The 27866-nt window shown below is 40.0% G+C and overlaps 2 protein-coding genes across 4 annotated transcripts; both read left to right on the top strand.

Annotated features, from left to right (window-relative positions):
- Positions 1-1287: 1287 nt before the first annotated feature.
- erlin2 (ER lipid raft associated 2) lies at positions 1288-16201 on the top strand. Of its 3 annotated transcripts, none has more exons than XM_010876634.4 (12): positions 1288-1398; positions 2633-2740; positions 5795-5876; positions 6027-6073; positions 8052-8113; positions 10782-10907; positions 11094-11167; positions 12463-12521; positions 12669-12760; positions 12868-12957; positions 13679-13758; positions 14062-16201. In XM_010876634.4, the coding sequence occupies exons 2-12, from the start codon at positions 2634-2636 to the stop codon at positions 14233-14235; spliced, it is 993 nt and encodes a 330-aa protein (XP_010874936.1). In that variant the 5' UTR covers positions 1288-1398; position 2633; the 3' UTR covers positions 14236-16201. The 3 variants fall into 3 exon arrangements, with proteins under 3 accessions (XP_010874936.1, XP_010874935.1, XP_019907921.1); XM_010876633.4 differs by lacking the exon at positions 1288-1398 and adding an exon at positions 1410-1467; XM_020052362.3 differs by lacking the exon at positions 1288-1398 and adding an exon at positions 1597-1823.
- Positions 16202-23895: 7694 nt separating this feature from the next.
- On the top strand, positions 23896-26633 carry ch25hl3 (cholesterol 25-hydroxylase like 3). The gene is made up of 2 exons (XM_010876631.3): positions 23896-24505; positions 25702-26633. Exons 1-2 carry the CDS (start codon positions 24060-24062, stop codon positions 26156-26158), a joined length of 903 nt encoding a protein of 300 aa, XP_010874933.2. The 5' UTR covers positions 23896-24059; the 3' UTR covers positions 26159-26633.
- The last annotated feature ends 1233 nt before the right edge of the window (positions 26634-27866 follow it).

Genomic DNA, 27866 nt, shown 5'->3' with positions numbered 1-27866 from the left:
ATTTGGTGGAATAACCCTGATTTTGAATCACAGTTTTCATGCGTCTTGGCATGCTCTCCACCAGTCAGTCACATTGCTGTTAGGTGACTTTATGCCACTCCTGGTACAAATATTCAAGTAGCTCAGCTTTGTTTGATGGCTTGTGACCATCCATCTTCCTCTTGATCAAATTCCAGAGAAAAAAACAATTCTCCGAGTTGGGAAACATTGTCAGAGAAGAAGGAAGCATGTGTTCTTCCAGGATAACCTTGTACTTGTACTTTGTGAAGGATGCTTGTACTAGCATCCTATACAAAGACAGATCTACCCAATTCTATCCTTGCTGAAGCATGCCCAGATCATCACTGATCCTTCACCAAATTTCACAGTGGGTGTGAGACACTGTGGCTTGTAGGCCTCTCCAGGTCTCCGTTTAACCATTAGATGACAAGGTGTTGGGCAAAGCTGAACATTTTACTCATCAGAGAAGATTAACTTACTCCATTCCTCTATGGTCCAATCCTTATGGTCTTTTGCAAACTTCCGCCTGGCTCTTCTTTGGTTCTCATTGATGAAGGGCTTTTTTCTAGCTTTGCACGACTTCAGCCCTGCCCCTAGGAGCCTGTTTCAAACCATCCTTGCCATGCACTTCACCCCAGCTGTTGTTTGCCATTCTTACTGTAGATCACTTGATGTCATACTATGGTTGTTGAGTGACATTCGAATGAGTTGACGGTCATCTCTGTCAGTGGACAGTAGTTTTGGCCCTTTGTTTGTAGCTTTGTTGTCCCCAATGTCTGTTGCTTGACATTGTTCTTATGAACCGCCATCTTTGAAATTTTCATGATGAACGCAACCTGATGCTCACTGTATCCCTCTGCCAGTAAAGCCAGAATTGATCCCTTCTTTTCCTCACTCAAGCTTTTCTTTTCAGCTCTTTTGTCATGCTGAATAGTTATTTTTTTATTCAAATCACCTTTGAGGTACTACTTGCACTGGTTTTTCCATCCAGCTGATCCTATTGCAAGAGGATAGAGATGACCACAGCAGTGGTTTTTATACTTTTCCTCATTAAATTAGATTTGGTTAAGGTAATCACCTAATCAGTACCTCATGAAGTAAAATGAGATGTGCCTGTGTTGGTATTTAACAGACACTGGAATTGAAAGGCTGCCATACATGTAGAGATGCTGATTTAAGAAGAATTATGAGTGGTCTCTTAATTTCCTGAGCTGTATATATATGTATATAAGTATTTGTCGCCATCTGCCGTTTTTTTGGGATATCCTGGGAATGACTAACGTAGAAATGATGACGCTTGACGCAAAATGCGGAAGCGAACAATTTAGCAGGTGTTAGCTACACAATAATAATTATATTTGTTTTACCGTGGAGGATACTTCTCAAGTAATAATACAGGTAAATGGGACTGTTTTCTAGTACACGTTTATCAATGGCCTTTAACGAAGTATCAACAGTGACAACAGTGTGAGTGAAATAATTGGTTGTCGGATTTGGCCGTCTCCCTGTCGAACGTAGTTTAGTTAGCTAGTATAGTTAGCCAGTTACCTTGAAACCTTTCTCCGTAGGAACTACCACTAGCTAGCTTACAAGCTAAAATGCGGTTATCCAACGCCTGCTAAGGATTTAGTTCGTTAGCTTATCTCCCCTTCTGGTGAATTGTTTACAGTATGAGTAAGTCCAAGGCTAGGAAACAAGGTAGCTAAATAATTTGTGTTGAACTGCCAGCATTCTGTCAAAGTGAACTACTTCTCAATGTTAGACATAGAACATGGAACCAAAGAGATTGAACCTTCAAGTGAGACCTCAAGGTTTATGACCTGGTAGGGAAAGCCTGTTTCAGTCACTAGTAGTTGTCCATACCTACAGTAGCTAACCTGTGTTCCTGTAGTAGCTTTATGTGATTCTTATTGTTGTTATACGTAGATTAATACTTTGGTGGTAATTGTTTTCAGAGTGAGTTAACAGTTAAGGCAGAATCTGTCTTGGCCAATCCTCTTACAGTGTTACAAGATCAGACTCTAATGATCTAACCCAATGTAGCAGGCGTTCTAAGAAACGCCTGCAATTGGATTCCATGTATAACGATCTTGACACGAAGAAAATAACATCTTGGGGGAGATTATTTTCTGCCCTGTTAATCAACCAAGTTACTGTAGTAGAGGAGTTAAGGGGGAGTGCAATTTTGTTGATGTCAAAATGTGAAATCAAGTCACTGCTTTATTTCTATAACCCCTGAACACCAGAACCTATTGTAGGGAGCAGTGGTAGTTACCTCAGCTAATCTCCTTCCTGGCTAAAAACAATTAAGCTTTAGAATATTGTACCTGCTCTGTGGCTGAATATCACTTTGTTTGTTTTTACACATTATTTATTGCAAAGCATTTTATTTATCTATACTAATGCAATCTAATACTTTTTAATCCATTATTATAGCATCTAGATTTGGTGATGTAACTATATTTTCTACAGTGTAGTTGTTGTAAAACAAAGTTTTGTGTATTTTTAGCTTTTGCAGGACTGTTGCATTTAGATGGAACCCTGGCTCCTGGTTTTGGTAGTGCAGACTGGAGGTGCCTAACCACAGTTTTTGATGGTTGTTTTGAAACTCTGTGTCTTCTCTTCTTCCTAGGATGGCACAGTTGGGTGCCATAGCCTCAATAATATGTGCAATTGGAGGTGCATCTCTCTTCGCCTCTGTGCACAAGATTGAGGAGGGACATACTGGAGTTTACTACAGGTCTGTCAGACAAATATTATGCTTTTTTCTGCTGTGATTGATTTTTGTACTGTTATGCCTAAGTTCCGTAGATATAGAAACAAACAGATATTGAGGGATGTACAGTAAACATTTGGCAACGTAGTTGGCAGAGTTCAACGAACACGCTTTCTGTGTTATATGATTGTGAACAGTTTTGGCAGTGTCCTCGTTAAGTGGCCAGCATTAATAGGTATTTATTTTCCCTTTTTATTTTTGGTAAGCCATTTGTATATAGTCAGATTTATTGCCAGTTATATAAGTATTTTGAACTTTGATTCGAAAGCAATTAAGTTACATCATTCTCAACACCTATTTTGATATCAAGGCAAAAGAGTAATAAATCAAGTGTATTTAGTTTTTTCAATTACCATTAAAACTTGGAAAAATGCTCAGTGCTTAAAACATTTATTACAATATGAGCGAAATGCTGTCATAACCATCATCACCTGTAGACCAACTGATGCTTTATAGATGCTAAAACATGTGGTTGACCATTTGCGTATCCGATTGAGCTGTTCACAATTATATTCAAAATATTGAAATATTTGTGCGCAGTTGTGATAAACAGAGACCACAAATGTAAATTGAGCTGGTTTAAAAACTTATGGCTAGAGTAGGCATATGGGGGGAGTCCAGTCCGGTGTTAGAAAGCTTACAGTTCTTTACCACTTATAGTAGTTTAACAAAAGGAAACATACAGTCATACAGAACCCCTGAGATGTGTTGTGACCTCTTCTGAGGCCTGGTCTTAAGAACATTTTGTCAAGGTACTGTGGCTGGCCTAGAGATGATTGTAAATGTGCAGAGTAGCAAGATCTGGTATAAATTTTTTTGTGGTCAATTTTGAAGACACCCCATATAATCACATTTTCATTCATCTCCTTTATGGTGTAGGTACTCTTAAGAGATTCATGCTTTTATTCAACTATTTCACTTGCGTGTTTAATAGAATTTGTCACCAACTGGAAAGTTGGGTTTTATGATCTAGCTAGGAAGGCTACATACAGGTGCTGGTCATAACATTTGAATATCATCAAATTGTTGATTTATTTCAGTAATTCCATTCAAAAATTGAACAGACTGATATATTTCAAGTGTTTATTTCTTTTAATTTTGATGATTGTAACTGACAACTACTGAAATACCCAAATTCAGTATCTCAGAAAATTTGAATATTGTGTAAAGGTTCAATATTGAAGACACCTGGTGCCACACTCTAATCAGCTAATTAACTCAAAACACCTGCAAAGGCCTTTAAATGGTCTCTCAGTCTAGTTCTGTAGGCAACACAATCATGGGGAAGACTGCTGACTTGACAGCTGTCCAAAAGATGACCATTGACACCTTGCACAAGGAGGACAAGACACAAAAGGTCATAGAGCTCTGTGTCCAAGCACATTAATAGAGAGGCGAAGGGAAGGAAAAGATGTGGTAGAAAAAAGTGTACAAGCAATAGGAATAACCGCACCCTGGAGAGGATTGTGAAACAAAACCCATTCAAAAATGTGGGGGAGATTCACAAAGAGTGGACTGCAGCTTGAGTCAGTGCTTCAAGAACAACCACGCACAGACGTATGCAAGACATGGGTTTCAGCTGTCGCATTCTTTGTGTCAAGCCACTCTTGAATAAGACACAGCGTCAGAAGTGTCTCGCCTGGGCTAAAGACAAAAATGACTGAACTGCTGCTGAGTTATTTTCTCTGATGAAAGTACATTTTGCATTTCCTTTGGAAATCAAGGTCCCAGAGTCTGGAGGAAGAGAGGAGAGGCACAGAATCCATGTTGCTTGAAATCCAGTGTAAAGTTTCTACAGTCAGTGATGGTTTGGGGTGCCATGTCATCTGCTGGTGTTGGTCCACTGTGTTTTCTGAGGTCCAAGGTCAACGCAGCCGTCTACCAGGAAGTTTTAGAGCACTTCATGCTTCCTGCTGCTGACCAACTTTATGGAGATGCAGATTTCATTTTCCAACAGGACTTGGCACCTGCACACAGTGCCAAAGCTACCAGTACCTGGTTTAAGGACCATGGTATCCCTTTTCTTAATTGGCCAGCAAACTCGCCTGACCTTAACCCTATAGAAAATCTATGGGGTATTGTGAAGAGGAAGATGCGATACGCCAGACCCAACAATGCAGAAGAGCTGAAGGCCACTATCAGAGCAACCTGTGCTCTCATAACACCTGAGCAGTGCCACAGACTGATCGACTCCATGCCACGCCGCATTGCTGCAGTAATTCAGGCAAAAGGAGCCCCAACTAAGTATTGAGTGCTGTACATGCTCATACTTTTCATGTTCATACTTTTCTGTTGGCCAACATTTCTAAAAATATTTTTTTTTGTATTGGTCTTAAGTAATATTCTAATTTTCCGAGATACTGAATTTGGGATTTTCATTAGTTGGTCAGTTATGATCATCACAATTAAAAGAAATAAACATTTCAAATATATCAGTCTGTGTGTAATGAATGAATATAATATGCACGTTTCACTTTTTGAATGGAATTACTGAAAGAAATCTACTTTTTGATGATATTCTAATTTCATGACCAGCACCTGTTCATTATTTTATTTTAAGCTAGGTTTTTGCTTTCTTAAATTTTTTTTATGAAGTAGATTTTTTATGAATAAACAATTGTGAAGTATAATCTTTTGGTGTACTTTGTTCAATTAGGTTCTGTCAGTTGTGTTAAACTGCAGATAAGTGTCAGTGTGTCCAAATATGTTAAAACATTTCTACTTTCCCAGGGGTAGGTGTACTTTTCACCTGACTGTATTTTTAATTAGATACGTTAAAAAGCATATTTTATGTTTAGTATTGGTATCAGGATGCCCTAACAGCAGAACAGTGTAGGATACTAGTCAGTTAACAATATTCGTTTATTTATTTAACACATTCTAGGACATTGTTTGTTGTACATAGTATATTTCTTCCTGAATGATCTAACCTTTTCTGTTGGACACAGCCCTAGGTTTGTATGGAATGACCCTTGTGTGATTCCTGTTGTGACTTGATTATTTGTGTGTTTTCCACAGAGGAGGAGCTCTCCTTACCACCACCAGTAGTCCTGGCTTTCACCTCATGATGCCCTTCATAACGAGCTTCAAGTCTGTACAGGTGAGGCAGACTGAAACCGACCAAGAGACAGGGAAAGACAGATGGACGGACAAAACCAAACAGATGGACTGACCAGCTGCCGGATCCCTGGGGTAATGAGGTAAATCGTTGGTTGAGTGTTTAACCCCATATATTTCTTTGTCTTTGTAGACCACCCTTCAGACAGATGAAGTGAAGAATGTACCATGTGGCACCAGGTAGGATTGTCTGTCATTAAATATTTATAAAATAACCTACTGATATTATCAATTTAAAAACAGAGAATGATTGCATATACAGTATATACAACCCTGTTTTCTAAGAACTTGGGACGCTGTGTAAAATATAAAGAAAAACAGAATGCAATGATGTGGAAGTCATGTAAACCCTATATTCATATGTGTATTATTAACATGATATCAATATTACATTTTTTGAATATCACGGTTATCGTCAATACCGGTATATTGTGACACCCCTAGTTCAAAGATAACATATCAGATGTTGAAACTGAGAAATGTTACTGTTTCTTGAAAAATATGGGCCCACTTTGAATATGATACCAGCAACACATTTAAACAAGAAACCAGGCAAGCCTAGTTCAGCTGGCCCGCAATAGAAAATGTTGCCCCCTTGAGTTTCAAACCCCGGTCGTCCGCATGAAAGGCTTTGTCATTAACCACTACCCCACTGAGTTTTAATAGTTAATTGGCCATTTGTGAATGACATTGATACAGTTAAACTAGCTAACGTTTTTTTACTATGTATTGCGTTTGCCACTGGCCATTTGAACAGCATATTAGTCAGTAATAAGCTTTACTGGTATCTACTAACTTACTGGAATAATCATAAGAATTGAGCAAGACAATTGAGCAGACATTCTCTCTTCTTAGCCAGCTCCTCTTACGCAGTCCAGCAAAAATGTGGGGCAACCAAAGATTGGAAAAGTTCTGTAATGCTACAAAAAATATATATAACAGCCTGGTGGAACGTCTCACTAATAATTAGGTTAATCGGCAACAGGTCAGTAACATGATTGGGTATAAAAAGAGCATCCCAGAGAGGATGAGTCTTTCAGAAGTAAAGATGGGAAGGGGTTCACCACTCTGTGAAAGACTGCACAGGAATATAGAGCAACAATTTAAGAATAATGTTTCTCAACGTGGAATTTCAAAGACTTTGGGGATATCATCTACAGTACATAATATTATTACAAGATTCAGAGAATCCATAGAAATCACTGGACGCAAGGGACAAGACTGAAAACCAATATTGGATGGCCTGTGATCTTCGGGCCCTCAGGCAGCACTGCATTAAAAACAAACATGATTCTGTAGTGGACATCACTGCATGGGCTAAGGAACACTTCAGGAAACAGTGTTCTGTGAACACTATGTTGCTGCATCCACAAATGAAAGTTAATACTCTACCATGCAAAGAAGAAACCATGTATAAAAAAGATCTGTGGACTGACTAATAAAAATTTCACATTATTTTTGTTAATCATGGATGCCGCTTCCTACGGACTGACAAGGAGAGGGACCATCTGGCTTCTTATCAGCACACAGTTCAAAAGCCAACATATGTGATGGTATAGGGGTGTATTGTGCACATGGCATGTGTGACTTCTATCTGTGAAGGTGCCATTATGCTCGACAATATATACAGGTTTTGGAGCAACATATACTGCCATCCAGATTACATATTTTTCAGGGAAGGCATTGCTTCTTTTTCATCAGGACGATGCCAAACCACGTTCTGCATGTATTCTGACAGCATGGCCCCGTAGTAAAAGAGTCTGGGTGCTGAACTGGTCTGCCTGCAGTCCAGACCTGTTGCCCATTGAAAACATTTGGTGCATTATGAAACGAAAAATACGACAACGAGACCCTGAACTTTTGAGCAGCTGAAATCCAATCATGGCAAAACATTTCACTTTCAAAATTACAGCAGTTTATCTCCTCAGTTCCCAAACTCTTAGAGTATTATTAAAATAAGAGCTGATGCAACACAGTGGTAAACATGCCCCAGTCCCAACTTTTCTGAGACGTGTTGCTGGCATCAAATTCAAAATGTATTTTTCCAAAAACAATAACATTTCTCAGTTTCAGAATTTGATGTCTTTGTACTATTTTATATTAAATAGAGGGATAAATAATTTGCACATTTGCAGTTACATTAACATTTTTTCCCCAGTGGTGGAGTGATGATCTACTTTGACCGGATCGAAGTGGTGAACTACCTTGTACCATCTGCAGGTAAACCTCCAAACTTAATTTTATTTGACTAAATGTCATCTCCATCAATACAGGGTTTCACTATGTCTTATCTCTCTCCAAACATCTGGAAGCTAGTGGAGTGAGCGGTGAAGGACAACTCTGTTGTTTAGGGTCACGCCAATGTTCTTTGCACTTTAGGAGGGTGACACCATGGAACTGTCTACTGGAGAGGTCTTGGAGGGGACAGGAAGAGCAACTCCGTCTCATTGGGCCAGAGACACTAAGCCCTGAGAGGATAAAGAGGATCTTATTGTTCAGTGCCAAAGGCAGCATATGTGTCTAGGAGGATGAGAACAGAGGAAAAGGGGTCAACTTTGGCTGTGCCAAGATCCTCTTTGACCCAGGAGATCGGTATCAGTTGAGTGACCTTGTATTGAAGCATTTTCTGATTTTCAGAAAGATGACAGGAGTCGGTCCGAGACCGCATACTACCATTTATGGGAAAGGAAAACGTCATAGTTCAAGTTTTGAGGGGAGTGTTTATTTTTTTAATTAAGTGGCTTTGGCAGCAGGGAGGGTAGCGAGGATGGAATGAAATGACGTTGGGTCATTCAGAACCCTGTTCTCTGAGCTTACAGTGAGTCACTCAGCCACAGAGCTCCTGAGGGCCAAGCTGGTCGGTGAGAGGCATGTAGCATGTGCTGAGTGTGTGCTGCCACTGTCAGGATGGTGTGTCTTGAGCCATGGGAAGTGTTACATTTGTGTGCTTTGAGTTTTACCAAACCTGGCCGCAAAACGTATTTGATTAGTCTCCAGACGCGCTTTCAGATTGTTCCTTTTTAGTAACATCTTTCTTGCCGCCCTCCCATACAGGCCAGTGTTATGCAGAGCTTTTGATGTAGTTAACTGGTGTACCAACACTCTCCTCCCAGCCAGAGAACTCTGAGCTCCTTCAGTCTGTTTGTTGTCCTCTCTTTGTATGAGCGCTGAGTTTTGAGGAACAGACATTCCCTGGCAGTACTTTGGTGGTGTGATCCAGCTTCCGCTTTCTGTTTATTGGTTATGCTGTGCTGACTTTGGCCAGATAACATGCACTGGTAACAGTTTGTAGGTTATTTTAGGGTGGGCAGCTTGATAGAAAAAGTGTATATGTAATCCAAGACTTTGTCCGTTTGCAGTCCGACGTCTGTAGCAGTCCACACCACAATAGGCTTTAGGCATGACCGACCAACCTGTAGCCATGTTGTTTCCTTCTCATTTCTTTTCACATTATTTGACCGGTACTTTCTCATCCAAATAGACATGTGGCTTCTAACCTATATACATGTAAACCACCCTAACAACATCTTCCTCATTTGTAATGCTATGTTTAATTTTTAGTATGTTATTACCATGTACAGCTGAAATCTGTCACATGCTGCAGCTGGCTATAACATGGCTGGGTAAACACTGGCTAATATTCCTGTGTTTTGTCTGCCGGAGGTTCAAGACAGAACCTGGCTACACGATTCTCTGGTCTTTTCACTTTTCGTAAAAGTCTGTTATCGTCACCTATATTGATACAGTAGTTATTGTATCAGTGTCATTCATGAATTGCAAATACGCTGTTCTAACGGCCAGTGGCAAAAGCCTTACAGTTCAATACTATTTGTGATGGAGGTAAACTTGATAAGAAACGTTACACAGTTTAACACAATGGTTAATGATGTCTAACGAAATATTTAAAGTTGACGTGATGTTAATGCATGACAACATTATATAATGTCAATATGCTATACTATATATACCCGGCAAATGGTCAGCTCTGTGGTGTTGTGGTTAAAGACACAGCCTTCCACGTGGGCGACCTAGGTTAGAACCTTGAGAGGTCAGCCATGATCAACACTTTCTATTGCGGGCGGCTGAACTAGGCTTCCCTGGTTTCTTGTTTTTCTTTTAATTAAAATATGGACACAATTTATACAAAGTTTTGCTTCTAACTGGATCCTGTCACATTAGATTTACAATTGTTCCAGTGCTCCATGTGTGCACATACACACACATACTACTACTACTACTACTACTACTACTACTACTACTACTACTACTAGTGTGCTACTGCTGTTACCGCCTGTAAATAATGGCAAATATTGCACCAATGTGCAGTTTAATAATGAGATTGTTTTGAAATGTCTCTTCACAGAAAAACATATAGCTACACCTTTTTTAGAAAATAAAATGTAAAGCCCCTGAAGTATAGAATGTACTGTATATAATGAAATGCTGAAATACAAATAAAAATTAATGTACTTTTTTCTTTTTAATAATTTGGCACCTGTTTTTTTTGCTTAGGAAGTGCTGTGTGTATTTATGGCAAAACATTTGAATTAAGTCAGTAACACAACAATATCTGGTGAAAGTGAAGGGGTCTGACTAGTAATGTTGTGGTGTCTTTGTTCTCTCTTGTGTGTGGTATCTTTGTTCTCTCTTGTGTGTGGTGTCTTTGTTCTCTCTTGTGTGTGGTGTCTTTGTTCTCTCTTGTGTGTGGTGTCTTTGTTCTCTCTTGTGTGTGGTGTCCTTGTTCTCTCGTGTGTGGTGTCTTTGTTCTCTCTTGTGTGTGGTGTCCTTGTTCTCTCGTGTGTGGTGTCTTTGTTCTCTCTTTTGTGTGTAGTGTCTTTGTTTACTCTATAGTATGTGGTATCACCTGAACTCTTTATCATCTCTGCAGTGTATGATATAGTGAGGAACTTCACAGCCGACTATGACAAGGCCCTGATTTTCAACAAGGTTCACCATGAGCTCAACCAATTCTGCAGCGTCCACTCTCTGCAGGAGGTCTACATAGGGTTGTTCGGTATGTAATAATTCAGTAGTTACAGAATATTTTATAAAATGCTTAAAAGCCTTGAGATGTGTCCCAAATGGTACCATATTCCCTACAGAGGGTGCTACTTCTTAGATTGCAATATATAGCTTTTAAGGTGCCATCTGGAATACAGCCCCTTAGTCTATGGTTCATCCTGTTTATTTCCCTACTCAGATCAGATCGATGAGAATCTGAAACTGACCTTACAGGAAGATCTAACTAACATGGCTCCAGGACTCATCATACAGGTACTGGTGCATGGGAAATTGTGCTTTAACAAAGTACTGAATAAAGGGGTCTGACACTTATGTATTTGACTAAGCCAACTGTATTAATATCAATCTATTTTGTCAAGATTGCCTATAAAATATAGCAAATTTTGAGGTTTCTTTTACATTTAATTTACATGTACACTTACATTATTACTACATGTACACTGGTATTATTATTACATGTACACTGGCATTATTAATACATGTACACTTACCTTATTATTACATGTACACTGGCATTATTATTACATGTACACTGGCAGTATTACTACATGTACACTGGCAGTATTACTACATGTACACTGTGTTATTGTCTTTGCTTCATATCTCAGAAGTACTTTAGAGGCAGTGATGTTATTCAAAGACCGTCTTGATTATATATTGTTACTAAGTCAATAAGCATAGGGTGGCCTACATTGTTTAATACACTGGTAATTATAATGCATTTTAGTGGTTTATTTCCTAAAATAATGAGCCACTGGTACATACCAGTAACAATGTAATGAATGGCACACACTGTGAAACGTATAAGTCAATGTGAAGACTGTATATAAGGGCTCCTGTAGGCTTCATCATGTACATAAAATAAATGGGAGATGCTGTGTTGGGATTTCTGGACTAGAGAACAATTGGAACATACTGTTCTGTTACAAAGGCGTTAGCCTAGAACACAGGTGTCAAACCGGTTCCACGGAGGGCCGAGTGTCTGCAGGTTTTCGCTCTCACCTTGTACTTGATTGATTAATTAGTTCACTAATTGGTTAATTTCTACCCCCACCTGGTTGTTCAGGTCTGACCTGGGAACCAATTTAAAGGAAAACCCAAAGACCTGCAGACACTCGGCCCTCCGTGGAACCGGTTTGACACCCCTGGCCTAGAATATCTCATGGTGATGATAATGCCTCTTGTCATGTACTGTAATGACTTGGAGTTCCACAGAAAATTAGTGTTTAAAATGATTGTAGTCAGCTAACAGAGTCCCCCCAACAGCTTGCTCTCTGCTGTTAAGCCAAGCAGTGGTGGTTTTAGTCACCCCCTGGGATGAGAGACAAATCTGGTCTTTGTATCATCATCATAATTTCCACCTAATCGAACTCAACTTCTAATTTCCTCATTCATCCCCTCTCATCTTCCTGAAACACCAAAATGTGCATTGGTAGGAAATGTCTTCTGTTTATGATGTTAGTTCTGGGTAGCAATGTGAAGGACTGAAATGTAAACCACATCTCCATGTTTCCTTTTTCATTGTTTGGATCCTTCCCAACTTCCAGGCTGTCCGAGTCACCAAGCCAAACATCCCTGAGAGCATTCGCAGGAACTATGAAATGATGTGAGTCAAACCGTTTTACATCACTGAAATCCCCCATTGCTGTGGGAATGATTTCACAATGCATTCTCTCTAACTCTTTTTTTTTCTCCACTTCCTACTAAAATGATGTTTTCATTTTGTTTGTTGTGCATGGGCATGCATGTGTAGGGAGGCTGAGAAGACAAAGCTTCTGATTTCTGCTCAGACTCAGAAGGTCGTAGAAAAGGAGGCCGAGACAGAGCGGAAGAGAGCTGTGATTGGTAAGCCATTTGATACACATGCACATTTTCACAATAAATCAAACCTTCACGACAATATACTGACTAATAGAAGGGAGTTTATTCTTGAAATCTGTGTTTCTCAATAGAGGCAGAAAAGGTTGCTCAAGTGGCTGAAATAAAGTTTAGCCAGAAAGTAATGGAGAAAGAAACCGAGAAAAAGATCTCTGAAATTGAAGGTGAGTATGTCTGGCAAAATAAGATTATATTTAATGCAAAGGGGGCATAAGGGTGTGTGGTATATTGCCAGTATACCATGTCTAAGAGCTGTTCTTATACGACACATCGCGGAGTGCTTGGACGCAACGATTAGCCGTGGTATATTGGCCATGTATCACAAAGCCCCAGGATGCCTTAATGCTTTTATAAATAAGTTACCAAGACAATTAGAGCAGTAAAAAGTGTTGTGATGTCTCACCTGTGGTATACAATGTCTAATACCACGCCAATCAGTGTTCAGCATTCAATCCATTCAGTGTCTAAGAGGCCGTGGTATATTGGCAATATACCACACCCTCTCGTACATTATTGCTTATATTTTATATGTCATGGCTATTAGCTAATCTGAATTCAATATTCAGACCATCCTGGGTATAATAGCCAATAGGCCGCTGAAAATTCTACAGCGTTTTTGTTAAACTGGTCTTTTTAGATCCTCTGTTTGTTGTTCTTTCTGGGAGGCATTATGATTTCCAGATGGTTCTCCCGTTACTGACTGTGGGAGCTTAATGCTTAAGTGAAATTATTTTCAGGCAAACATCAACCCGTCCTCTTTCCTGGAACACTGGTGGTATTATCCAAAGCCCATAGGACTCTACATTGGTTTAGAGTCTTGTTTTTCTTTCTGGCTTACTAATGCTGTAGACTCACCTCTAAACCCCTCCTCTTTGACCTTTGCAGACACAGCATTCCTGGCCAAGATGAGGGCAAGGGCTGATGCAGAGCTCTACACAGCCCAGAGAACGGCAGAGGCTAATAAGGTGATAGGAATTCACTAGTACAAAGAACGGTTTTCCCTAAGATTTCCATGTTGTCAGATCAGAAGGGTCTACCTTACCAGGGAAGTGAAAGAGCTCCCACGTCGTTGTTTCCTCCTGGCAGATACTCACATAGAGTTAAATCCTGGACCTGCTGGAACAGGGCTACAACCTAACATGTCATCGTCGTCGTCCCCCGCCCTCTCCCCTCCTTTCTCCACCATCTTTCTCTCCACTTTCTCCCTACACCCCTCTTTCACTCTCTTTGCATTTTTTTTCTGTCTCCCCCTCTCTTTCCACTCCTAGCTCAAGCTGACTCCAGAATATCTGCAGCTGATGAAGTTTCAGGCCATAGCCGCAAACAGTAAGATCTACTTTGGGAGTGAGATCCCACAGATGTTTGTAGACTCCGGTCCCACTTCCAGTAAGGCTTCTGCTGCCATGGACGTTCTGGCGGAACAGATCCTGGACCTGGACTGAATGAGACTGAGAGACCTCCCAGGGCTGAAGCTGCGAAGCTGGGGCCAGGCCGTCCGGAAGGTGGGGCAACAGAGGAGCCTTGGGTCTGTGTTCCAAATGATACCCATTGTCCTATACAGTGCAAAGGTACTTTGAACTACTATAGTGCACTACTATTCATAAGTGGACAAAGACAGTGGACTTTATATGAAATAGGGTGCCATTTGGGACTCAGACCTGCACTGTAGGTTTTACCAGCCCTGCCACAGACTCTCCTAAGAAGATCTTAGGCCAAACAAAGAGATATTGAATGTAACATTGTAGTATGGTTGGCAGGCCTAATTCTTAATTTTAGTTTTGTGATGTTTTCGTACATTTCAGCTTGCACCTGGGACATTTAAACTTTGGTGCATATTCTTATGCAAGTGTGTGATATTTGATTACAACTTAATTTGGTAGTCCTTCCGTGTTTGTTTCTATTTTTGGTTGGTGGTATTTTGCATAGCTAATAATAAAAATGGGACAGAAGTATGCAGCCAGAGAATAATGAAGATTTAATCAAAAACAAGCTGGATTGTTGGGAGTACTTTTATTTTGTTTTGCAGACAGCAACAATCTGTCTACAATTATGTGAGACCAAATGCTGGGTTTACTCCCAACAGAGTAAGAGTTATGTTCTGAAACTGACTGGGAAAATTTTCCTGACCTGGAACCCGAGAAGACAATGGCTTCTCTGTCAGTAGTAGTGGGAGTGATGTTGATGATGGCTGGCGCTAACAAACTCTTAGCAACTCACACTCTTCCAACTGCTCTCTACACAAAGGCACTTTGTAAATTGGTGTTTGTCTTGTCAGCCTCATACTTTGTTTCTGGAGTTTTTTCTTTGGAGCATGAGAACAAAAAAAAGCATATTTACCCATGTTACTACTATTTTATCTTGTATGTAACAACAATGGATCAAATTTGAACACCAAAGACAAACCATGAACTGGTGATAAAACATTTAAAACAAGCAGAAACCAAGCAGAATAACAGTTTGGCTGCTCCAAACTAAAGAGAAAAATGCCTTTACACACATACACGTTTTCCTATATGATGGCAGCCTGTGAGCTGAAACTGTTAGTCTTACTGTTTTGTGTGAGTATAGGACATCAAGGGTTGTTGGTGTCATTTTTCCCCCCATGGAATTCTGATGTTGTATTTTTCATATTTCTTTTATTCTCCATACAATTAATTCTTGATCCATATTGGCACCGGAATGATGGACCAAATGAAGGCTCAAGCCAGCTGATCAACTCTTAAATCTGTGATTTTCTCTTTTTTTATTGATTTTTGCCAGGAGGTGATATCAATCAACCATTCTGTTTGTCATTTAAGACACAGGTGCTCTCTATTGTATTATCTGATCAAACATGTTCTCATACTTGTTTCACACCAGTTATCTCCATAGAAATGTTATCTTCTCTCACCATGAGTCATGCTTATTAGAGAATGGACCAAAATGTCAAGCAGATTTTCTTTCTTGTTATCAAGAAAGATGAAGGTATTGTGTAAGAAAAGCCATCAACAATGCATGGCTTTAGTCAAATGGGATGGATTTTGTAATGGATTCAGTGTTGTGAAGATTTATATCTCTTTCACACGCTGGTGCCGTCTGCAATGGAGACAGTTCCTTTGGTGTGAATAATTTGTATTTTTTTTTTTTATTTTATTTTTTTCTTTGACTGAGACTTTCACTAAATATGAGGCACTTGATTATTGTGGTGTATCAATGAAGTGGTTCTCATTGTTCCACTGGTTTGTTCCGGCTGAGCGTGCTCCGTGTGCTGTGAGTGAATGCCTGTATATTCTGTTCCTTAGACTGCTCAGGTTGACACGACTGGTTATGCCTTGAAGGGAACTGTTTTTACACTTTCGTTGATATTACATTGTGAACTAGGAACCTGTAATTTTGTCATTTATACAATAAAATTAGGTTATCTTTGAAGATTGTTTTTTTTATAGATGTTTTAAATCTAGGGTAGAGTTTATCAACTTGTTCTTCCATAGCCATGTCACTTCTTTCGAAGACGGACATGTTCATTCTTGATTTTGCAGATAAGTAGGTGTAGCCTGATGCATACCACAGCCTTTAATTTAAACCCTGTAATATAAACCCCGAGTCATAGCTATACAGAAAAATAGAGCTTTGGGTCATGAAAATATGAATACCAGCTTCCGGATGAATGCCAGCAAATTTCTTGTAAACCAATTCACTGGCACATTTTATCTCACTTTCAACACTAACTGGCCATAAACTAGATTTTTATTTTATTATCTATGTCAGGATTATTATTTGGAAACAATAGCTGTTTCATAGTAATTATTTACAACCGAAAGAAAACATTTAATTTCCATGTTTACACTGTTCAAATGAAAATCATGATTTAATTTGGCTCTATCTAAATAATAGACAAATTATTTTACTCCTCTTAATTGAATATGGCAATTTCTTTATTTTTTATTAAACAGACACAAGGCCAGAAATGGTGTAATAGAACCCAGTAGTATTATTTTCCCATTTTCATTGAAATTAAAAGGACATCAAAGTAAACCCAAAATAATCAAAAACAGGACCAGGCATGGCTCTAGGATGATATCTAGTTTACAGGCCCTTTAGCCCGTTTTGTAATGCCTAACCTTCAGCCTTACCTTTAGAGGCAATATTTGCATATTACAAGCAGAAATACATCAAAAGATATCTGTTAGGAATGTTGATGTTTATTTCCTTTTTTAAATTCCAATCATATATAAATTCCAACAGATATATTCCCAATTGAAACTTTTTTTGCCGGTCTCTCTAGAAGTTTGAATTGACTTAGTCTCCTCATTCTGACGGACACATTATAATGCCCACTACCTGTGAATTAGCTAAATCCAATCTTGTTTGGTAAGGGAAGGGGAGGACAAGACAAGTCATGTCATTGTTTATAATGTAGTATTGTAAATGTTAAGAGATTCTGAACAGTGCCCCTTTATCCCAAGCCTTAAATGTAACTTATGTCATGTTTTAGCAACATTGTAACACGTTTGGCCGCACACTGTAATATACTCCAATGTTACGCAGCATGTAATGCAAATATGTCTGTCTCCAATTTTCTTATAATATGTAATGTGTACGTTGAGACCATGTTGGTCATGTGGGCTACAACCATAAGGTAGAGGTCCAGTAATCACGCAGCAGAGTTGTCCTGTTTCCATACACTTTTGCCTAATGCCATGCTTTGGATCCTGGCCTGAATTTGGACTAATTGATTATTTCCAATGTCTAGTGAAGGAGGGCCTGAATCTAAACTGGTTGGTGCCTGGAACATCATTCTAAAAAGTACAGTAAATTGACTGCAACTGATCCCAAAAGCAGAGTGTTTATAAAAAATTATTTCATACCTTGATTACATTGACACAGTCACAATATTTTATTTCTGGGAATACTTGGGAACAGATATCCTGAATTAAAGTCAATTGCTGGACAAAATAATAATATAGTTATACCTTTTTTTTTTTTTTTTTTTTACTTCGGTGGTCAAACTATCATTTTGGCCTGTGGTCAAGTACCAAGTCCGTAACACTGCTGTGTAAGGCTAGTCTTCACAAAAAATGAAGGTGCTTTTGAGTTACAACACTTTTGTTCACACCCTTTTTTGATGTTTGTTTTGTAGTGTGTTATGTAGTTACCCAACTTCTTGACAGAATAACGCCAACTTCAGTTCGCACTTGAAGAGACATGCAGCAGCATGCACATAAAGTTGTCGACTAAATGTTTGTACCATTTAAAAATGCATCTTCATGTGAATGCATGGCAGAAAGAGGTAAATCCAGGTCCCTGGGTAGGAGACAGAGCTTTACCATTGGCCAACTGCTCCACACTTCTAATCCTTCCATTTTCTTCACTCCATCATTCTACCTCCTTATTCTCCCTAGTTCTCTTCCCTGTCAGGCTGTCTTCAGTTCATCTCTTCCCTTCCTCTCAAACCTCCCTTCTGACAATAGCGTGTTAATGAAAGCCAAGTGGCTGAACTTTTTGCGGGGAAAAAAGGGAATTGCCAATATTTGCTATGAATTAATGGAGCACACACTTGTGGCGGTACGGGTTCTGGTATAAGGCTGCCACTTCCTGTTGGCCTGCTCATCTAATTAAAGGTACCAGGCATGCCATATAGCACCCCCCACCCACATCTTTATTATTACAGCCACATGCTTTGCCTACCCAAGACAGTTCTAGTTTGGGTATTGGTGGTAATGTAGAGTGAGACATTGTGTAACTCATAAACAGGAATTGGTTGCCAGTTTTACAATCACACCAACTAAGTTATTTTGGAATGGTGGGAACAGAACAGTTGTATTGTAAGTCTGGGACTTTTCATGCAGGCAGTTTGCAATATGGGATATTCAGCTACTTAATCAACCCTCACAATCCACGAGAGTGGAACTGGTTCGCAAACAGCATATTTTGATGCCGAATCAGATGTTGTGCAGTTAGTTTGTACTAAAATCATCTGTACCTTTTGTTCGTCCTTCCAAGGTCGAACTATTTTCATTTAAAGTTAATTTAAACAGGATAGTATTATTGATATATCAATACTTTCTATTAAACCCATTCACCTGTGACCATCTCACACTTTGTATCCTCCATTCCAGTATACCAGTTGGGAGTGTAACAGGCTATTTTCTTGTTCACTGTAATCAACCGTTATTCGATGTTGTCTGGCTCTAGCAGCGCTCTCCTTATTCTGACTTGACAGCACGTGGGCGGCGTCGTTGTCGTGGGACATATCTTAGCGGGTTGGCCTTTGGGGTGGTCATGTGGTTTGCAAGGGGTCCTGTCACTGCAGAAACACCAATAACCCTTAGTCACATCATAATTCTGTGAAACATTGATAATATATTAATCATTATGACATCCATCTATTCACATGCTTGCAAGTAATGTGAGTCAGGGAACATAATGTTCTCGCCTGTGTACTTATTACAAACACCATTTACTGGATTTTACTAAGTTGGGTTAGTCATGAGATGGCAATCACTATCTGGGGGCAGTTATCCATGTGTCAAGACATGTTATTTTTCTGTTCAGATTTGGTTTCTCTGTCATTAATGACTTCTGTCATGATATACACGGGTCTCTCTGCTCCTTTCATTATATGTTATATCATTTATGATCGCACCATAACCATCATAGTGTGGATCAAAGGTCCATACTGTTGGAACAACAATCATAATACTCAGAATCAATAGAATGATGGTGCAACTCATCCCTCCGGTCCTCCTGAAGGGGACACGCTCCTTGTCTCTCTTGCTCCGCAGTCCTTGTGTCTCTGGCTCCACGGTCATCTCTCTGACTCCACGGTCATCTCTCTGGCTCCATGGTTGTCTTTCTGGCTCCGCGGTCCTTGTCTCTCTGGCTCCGCGGTCCTTGTCTCTCTTGCTCCGCAGTCCTTGTGTCTCTGGCTCCACGGTCATCTCTCTAGCTCCACGGTCATCTCTCTGACTCCACGGTCATCTCTCTGGCTCCATGGTTGTCTTTCTGGCTCCATGGTCCTTGTCTCCCTGGCTCCGCGGTCCTTGTCTCTCTTGCTCCACAGTCCTTGTGTCTCTGACTCCACGGTCATCTCTCTGGCTCCACAGTTGTCTTTCTGGCTCCATGGTCCTTGTCTCCCTGGCTCCACGGTCCTTGTCTCTCTTGCTCCACAGTCCTTGTGTCTCTGACTCCACGGTCATCTCTCTGGCTCCACGGTTGTCTTTCTGGCTCCATGGTCCTTGTCTCCCTGGCTCCACGGTCCTTGTCTCTCTTGCTCCTCATTCCTTGTGTCTCTGACTCCACGGTCATCTCTCTGGCTCCATGGTTGTCTTTCTGGCTCCATGGTCCTTGTCTCCCTGGCTCCACGGTCCTTGTCTCTCTTGCTCCACAGTCCTTGTGTCTCTGACTCCACGGTCATCTCTCTGGCTCCACGGTTGTCTTTCTGGCTCCATGGTCCTTGTCTCCCTAGCTCCACGGCCCTTGTCTCTCTGGCTCCACACTCAGTGACTTTTACTGCAGACTGGGTAACGAGTTGTATCTGGTACGGACCCAGCCTGCAAGGTTTGCTCCAGGGCTTGCTTTTGCAGGCCTTGATGACTACCCAGTCGCCTGGTTGGATGTCATACAGTGGGCTTTCGATGTGTGTTGGTAGGGCTGCTCTTATACTCCTGTGAACATCGTTCAGAACCTTTGACCGATTAGTATGGATTAGCTAATATATTAGCATTAGCATTGTGTCATTCACGTTCTGTTGTGAGGTCTGTGTGAATGGGGTCGCCTAGGCCTGTGTTCTCTCTCCACTGCTTATATCTTCCTGTCACATACCATAAGCTTTCCAATCAACTTTCCTTTTACCTTTCTGCCTCTGTACGCCTATGCAGATATTCCATAAACAGTCAACCGTTTCCAGCTACAATAGTCATTTACAACATTAACAATGTCGACGCTGTATTTCTGATTAATTTGATGTTAATTTTTTTTTGCTATTTGAATTTTAAAAATTCTATTATATTTGAAAATACAAATACAACCCCATTTCCAAAAAAGTTGAAACTCAATTCAATGATGTGCAAAGCAAATTATTTGAAACCTATATTTGATAGAAAATAGTACATAGACCACACATCAGATTTTGAAATTTAATTTTGTTTTTTATTTATTATTTTATAAAATATATGCCCACTTTGATTTTGATGCCAGCTATACACTATATGTATTGCTGCATCCACAAATTAAAGTTAAAACTCTGCCATGCATAGCAGAAACCAGATCTAAACCAGATACAGAAGTGCCATCGCCTTCAGGTTTTGGAGCAACATATGATGCCATCCAGACATATGATGCCCCTGTCCCAACTTATTGGAAATGTGATCAGACTGAAAGGGACTTTCCTGTCTCTGCGGTATTTTTTTAATGTTTTACTTCTCTTGACACATAAACCAACAGTTTCCCTGAAGATTATGTGACAGATGAAGTAATACCTTTCTGTTTCTAACAATCCACTGAACTCTTTGAGTTTTAATTCCGGTTTGTTGCACAGAATGGTTGAACGCTACAGCTGTTTTTGTATTCGGGATTACATTATTTTGATGAAATCAGATCTCACCAATCATAACAGTTTGACATAATATTTTCATATGATTCATTTCTAGCTCACAAGTGTGGTAATAAGTTGGATTAACTTGACTTATAGAAATTCACTCAAGATTTGTGGAATTGAGTGAGCAATGTCCAAATAACATATAACAGCATTTTCTTTGGTGTCATAGTCAATGTGTAAAAAGTGCACGTCTCAATAGAACACAGAGTAAGCCTTGTAGGTCAGATGTGACAAAGTGTACTTCTAATGTGCTTTTATGAGACCGAATAAACAGATCTGGGTGATCTCAGAAAGACAGTTAATGTGTTCTGTTGTCCATAAATCTAGTTACATGACAATCCTGTTCCATTCTGTACTCGGGCCATTGTGAATAGGTGAACACATAAGGCTGTACATTGCACTTGTCTGTACGTTTTGACCCTACTAGGGAGTTTTTCCTAGCCACTGCATTAACACTTGTTGCTTGCTCTTTCCGAGTTTCAGGCTGGGGATTTGTAAAAGCACTGTGACAAATGTTAAAAGGGCTTTATAAAATGCATTTGATTGATTGATTGACTTGATCTTTCTACAATAACGGGAAGTTACTTATTTTGGAGTCATGTAGTAATTTCAAATAGCTATAAAAAGTTTCATTTTTACAAATTATACAGTACATATTTATGAATAGGATATTCATATGTCTGTCTGGATTTGTCTGTCTGCCTGTTTGTCTGTCTTGCTCTCAGTGAGTGAGTGGATATGTATGTCTGGATATATCTATGTGCCTGTTTGTCTGCCTGTCTTGCTGTCTGTTAATGAGCAGATATGTCTGTCTGCCTGTCTGTCTTGTTGTTGGGTGGTGAGTAGATATGTCTGTCTGTCTGCCTGTATGTCTGTCTGCTGGTCTGTTTGTAAGTGGATGTCTTTCTCTTTGTCTGTTAGCAAGTGGATATGTGTGCCTGCCTATTTGTCTTGCTCTCTGTTACTGAGTGGAAATATCTGCCTGTCTGTCTTGCTCTCGGTTAGTGAGTGGATATGTCTTTGTCTTTCTTGCTGTTGGTTAGTGAGTGGATATGTTTGTCTGCCTGTCTGTCTTGCTATCAGTTAATGAGTGGATATGTCTTTGTCTTTCTTGCTGTTGGTTAGTGAGTGGATATGTTTGTCTGCCTGTCTGTCTTGCTATCAGTTAGTGACAACAAAAGTAATCGTCTGTGAAGGTGGGACAGAGGAGGGGAGGAGGTGGGATTCGGTAAAGAGGGATGAAAGGACAGGGAACAAAGGAGGGAGGAAGATTGGAGGGGGAAAGAAAGATAGCGGGAAGAGGAGAGTGGTAAGACTGAGAGGTTAACAAGAGAAAGATGAGGGAAAAATATGGCAAGAAGGAGAAGGTACTGACAAACAACTTTTACTGACATCAACATAGTCTGTGGAGGGCAGAGGGGAGAGGCAGTGGTGGGAGAGAGGAGAGGCGGAGGGAGGAGGGAAGGTGGAAGTGGGAGAATGTAGGAGAGATGGAAGTGGGTGAGATAGAGAATGATGAGGCGGCACAACTGAGGTCTTCAATATGTTTTGCCAGCTGTGTCTGTATAGCCTCACAGGACATATAAACATTGTAAACAAATCATGGGTACTAGACAACAGAATTGGCACACAGCTACTGAGACAATATATGCAAGAACATTATATTGACGGCACACAGGTGGTATTACGGGCACATGTTTACAGCTCCAGAAAAAATTAAGAGACTCCAGCACCTTTTCCTTCCCTTTCCAGAAAAGTTGAAAAGGAAAGTTTTGAGTCAGGAAAAGAAGTGTTCAGTTTGCGGTGGTCTCTTAATTTCAACCCTTCTGTTCCTCACTCAAAACCTTACTTTTTTGACTTTTTTGGAAAGGAAAGAAAAAGGTGCAGTGGTCTCTTAATTTTTTCCAGAGCTGTATATCTGTTGATCTGTTTGGCTGTGTGATGACGTTTGACAGTGTAGTGACATTTCACAAAAAGGGTTATGAGAGACGCCAGACGGATTTTGAAAAGACCTGGGTGAATAGTGAATCATAGCTGTCTGCCATTTACAGTTACACAATTTGGCCCAAGTAGGGCACTATACTAGTTAATTGCCATTTTGTGGAAGAGGTCTTTACAGTTGGCTTATGGAACTTCTGTTTATGGAGCTTCAATGTGAAGAAGTAAGCTATTCGTTTGAAAGTGACTGATCAATGATCAGTGGATTAGGGAATAAAAGACTAGATGATTATTAAAAATTGATATTCACAATAGACTACTCACTTATTATCTCAGGCTCACCTTGGGGAAACATTGTCTTTTAAATCATTGTCTCCAATTAAACGTTTAAAGGAGTTACCGTGAAAAAAAACATGACCACCGAAACAAGACTGATCTTTGTAGCGCAGACCATGGCAATCTGACACAGGCAGACTCATGTTTGAAAGTCTCCAAATTTATTTTTCCGGATATGATCTAACACCCGCCCCAGAAACAGCTGAATGTATTCACTCAACCTTGTTGGAAGCTATTAGAGGTAGCTGATCGTGATGAAACAGACACTTCACCGAAAATCTTACATTGGAGACTGGATTTAAGAAACTAGATCATTAACCATTCTATCACGAAGTGATAACCAACACTTGAATAAAAGATGTGGACCATGTAGATTTTTAGTTCAATTATAAAATATTATCTTCGGATGCTGCTATGAATAATAGTAGCTGTCAAGAACATAATGCCCCAGGTGGACCACTGCTACTCCAGGTGCTATGGAATGATCTTCGATCGCAACAGGAGTTCCTCTCGTCGCCTTACAAGCCGGGATTATTCGCGTTCCTGATTCACCTTATCCTCTGCACACCTTTTCTAGCCTTGGAAGTGCTGGGGCATTTCTTACCAGGGATTAATATCTACAGGATCTCGAGGACCTCTGAAACGTTGCAGTTGTGTTTGCAGCGATGGCTGGACTGCTTTGCAAGGATTGCAATTAAATACCTTACTACGGTTCTCCCAGGCACCGCGCTATATCAATTCATTCGGATGCCAAGCTTTCCAGTCCTGGCACCATCATACCGCCAACTCATTGGGGAGGTTATCGCGTGCCTACTAGTATTCGATGCCCTCTTCTTTGTATTGCATTATGCCATGCATCGGTAAGCTATCCCCAATATGCAAATAAGAAGGTTTTACAGTTTTTCTTTGAGTGCATTAACCCGTAAGCAAGGCACTTCACTGCGTCTTGCTCCAGGTGCGCGGCTAGCCCCTCTCTCAAACACCTCCGAGCTTATGGTGATGACAAGATAACATTTTATATTTCACTTAGTTGGAATAAAGTCTGGTCAGGTTATGCACAATTAGTTGCTGAATAGGATGTCGATCTGAAAGCAATTTAATGAAATATAATTTGCCAAGACTTTGGCATTACCACTTTTGACGGCTTTGCCTTTGCATGGTTTGATCATTCCACTTGTTTGTTCCCTAATCCAAAAGCAGGGGCGTAGCATTAGGAGGGGACGGGGGCGTCATGACCAGCACAATATTACAGACGAGTCAATGCGACACCCCTGGAAAAGAGTGAACATCCTGGAATAAATTAACCCTGACCCCCCGAATATTCAATACAAACAAAGTATGATCCAAAAGTATGATTAAAAATGTTCTAATTAACCCTCCCATCACAAAAGTTTCCAGTCAGAACCATTACAAACGTGTTCCTCAAGTATCATTTTCTTTACTGAGCCTTATATTTTTATGCTCATTAAGATGCTTGTCCCAGGCTAAAACAATAAAGTGTGCTGTCGTGTACTTGAGGACTGGAGTTGGGAGTCTTTTTGGGGTTACTTTTTGAATAATGTTTTTATAATATTTTGTAGAGGTGTCCAATATGATATTTCAGGGGTGTATTATTGATACTATTATTTTTTGGAAATCAATTCTAATTTTCATCTGCGCTAATACTCCCCATATGTGCATTGGTCAGTTTTGTTTACAAATGGTATAAACCCACAGCTATTTCCTGCCCCAAGGGGAATATATTATTTACTTTCTTGTATTGTCAAACAGTGGGCCAAATAACAGTGGGCCACATTCATACCCATCTTGTAGTGGTCTGCTGGACCATCCTTGGCCATGAAACTTATATTTTAGAGGGAACATTGCATGGGTTGATAAATCATAAGAAAAACCTTTCTAAAAAAAACTGTCATTAAACAGTTATTAAACAAAATCAAAAGTCATGTTTTGGTTGATCGAAAAGTGTTGCGGCAAACATTGCCTTGCCACACATTTTCCTGCGACCCTGTCTGGCAGTGTTTCTAAATTCCTGAGAGTCTGTGTGTATGGTCATCAGAGTTCCCTGGCTGTATCGGAGGGTACATCAACCACACCACCAGAACCGGATCACCTTCGCCCTGGCTGCCCAGGATGCCAGTGCAGCTGAGCTCCTCTCCCTACAGATGCTGGCCATGATCAGTGCCTGGGTGGTTGGCTGCCACCCTATGAGTGAGGTCGTGTTCCACCTGCTCAACACCTGGCTGGCCATAGAGGACCATTGCGGCTACAACTTCCCCTGGGCCCTCCACAGACTACTGCCCTGCTTTGGAGGAGCCCCCTTTCACCAGGCCCACCACCATGTCTACAGGGGTAACTTCGCCCCCTACTTCAAGCACTGGGACTGGCTCTGTGGGACCTACCTGCACGCCAGGGAGGAGGCTGGTAGGAAACATGGAGGGAGGACCATGAGGAGGCGGAGGAGAAAGAAGAGCCTAGGATCTGACTGTGTGTGTGTAAGTGATTGCGTGTGCTGAACTTTGATTAAAGCTGTGTAGTAATCAATAATGAATAAATTATATTTTAGGTAGCGTCAGTGAGGGGTGACATGCATTAGTTGGTGAGTGTGTGTTCTGTTTTTAGGGGCGTATATGTGTGTTGTAAATTTCAGGTGATTATTCAGATGTATATATCTTTTGGAATGTTATTAGCTGGATTTAATGAGACTATGCTGGTACTTTGCACAGTTTTGACAGTATTGATATGGCTTATCTATAACTCTATAACTCAATAATTTACAGTACTGTGTAAAAGTCTTTGGCACATGAGAGTCGACCTATAGTCATTTATTTGGATAATAAGTGTTCATTTGTAAAAATATCTATGTATTTTTATATATAACACTTACCACCCAAATAAATGGCTGTAGTTCAACTTTCAGCTGCCTAAAACATTCACACAGTACTGTATCAGTTAATAATTTCAACTTTATAAGACAAATATTGTAATACTTAAAAATACTATAAAAAAAGATTTGTTAGTATGCAATAAACTCCATTAGAATTGATCATTAATGTCACAGACTGTATAATTATTTGATATATTTCCTCTTTATGTCTCTTTCATGTTGTTGGTTTAAGGATAGGGCTTAATTTCCCATCCAGCAGTTCTATTGTTAAGTTTCCCTGTTTCTTTCTGGGTTAAACAGTTTGAGGTATTAACAGAAAGCAGATGTTTTCATGAGAAACATTTGAGTCATGCGAGTTTTATTAGTTTGTGTACCTTTCCAGTACCGAAGTCCCATAGCTTCAGTCTGCAGGCTATCTCAAGACGAAGTTAAAACATTCAAGATGAAATTGTGCAAGTTGTTTAAACTGCAGTACATAAATTCATAGTTTGGTCAAACCATTGTTTAAAAATAAGTTATTACTTTGTCTAAATTTATTACATTTTGATGTAGGTAAATCAACAGTAGACTACAACAACACTTCTAAAAATGATTTACCTGTTCACTAGGCCTAATTCAAAGTTGCTATATTATTTTATTATATGTGGTGATGAGACTGTGCCATGTGGTAATATGACAGATATGTGGTGTTATTACTGTAAAATGACTGTGACATGATGCTATTTTGGTCATGAAAATTAATGAAATGAAGGCTGATACAACACATGTGAGTAGTGACTGAGATTGCAGAAGGTGAGAGAGGAAACATCTGGTTCCTGGTCAGAGATGCGGGCCAATGCATTCTTATCTGTGTGTATAGAGCCAAGGACTCTAAACTATCTTGTGACTCTCATGAGACCCATGGACACTATACAGGGGATACATGTAGAATTAACATTTATGATTGGTTGATGTACAGATTGTGTAGGGGTCTGAGGACCATTGGTTGGTTAAATGATCATTGTCTCTACTGCCTCCTTTTTTGGAGACTTTGAGACATTAATAGATTCCATAGGCACAGTGTATATATATCCCAGGAACATGGCACTTTGATGCTGGTCCTTTCATTTTTGTTGTCTACCAAACCAGCTATAACTCCAAACCTTAAACTTGATAACGTGATTCATCTGTTGTAAATAGCTTTAATGTATAGTAAGATAAAACATCATTTTTTTGCTACTTACAGAATCTGCAGGGAAGCTGAAAATCTTGTCAAACTGCTGAACCTTCTACTTGTTTATATTCATTGTTGATGTTATATTTCCAGTTTGGAACTGGGTGTAGCTGTGGGGTGGTCT

This window comes from Esox lucius, chromosome 13, assembly GCF_011004845.1.
Source record: "Esox lucius isolate fEsoLuc1 chromosome 13, fEsoLuc1.pri, whole genome shotgun sequence".
Classification (NCBI taxonomy): domain Eukaryota; kingdom Metazoa; phylum Chordata; class Actinopteri; order Esociformes; family Esocidae; genus Esox; species Esox lucius.
The sequence above is the reverse complement of the archived record's forward strand: the minus strand, read 5'-3'. Positions and strand labels throughout refer to the sequence as shown.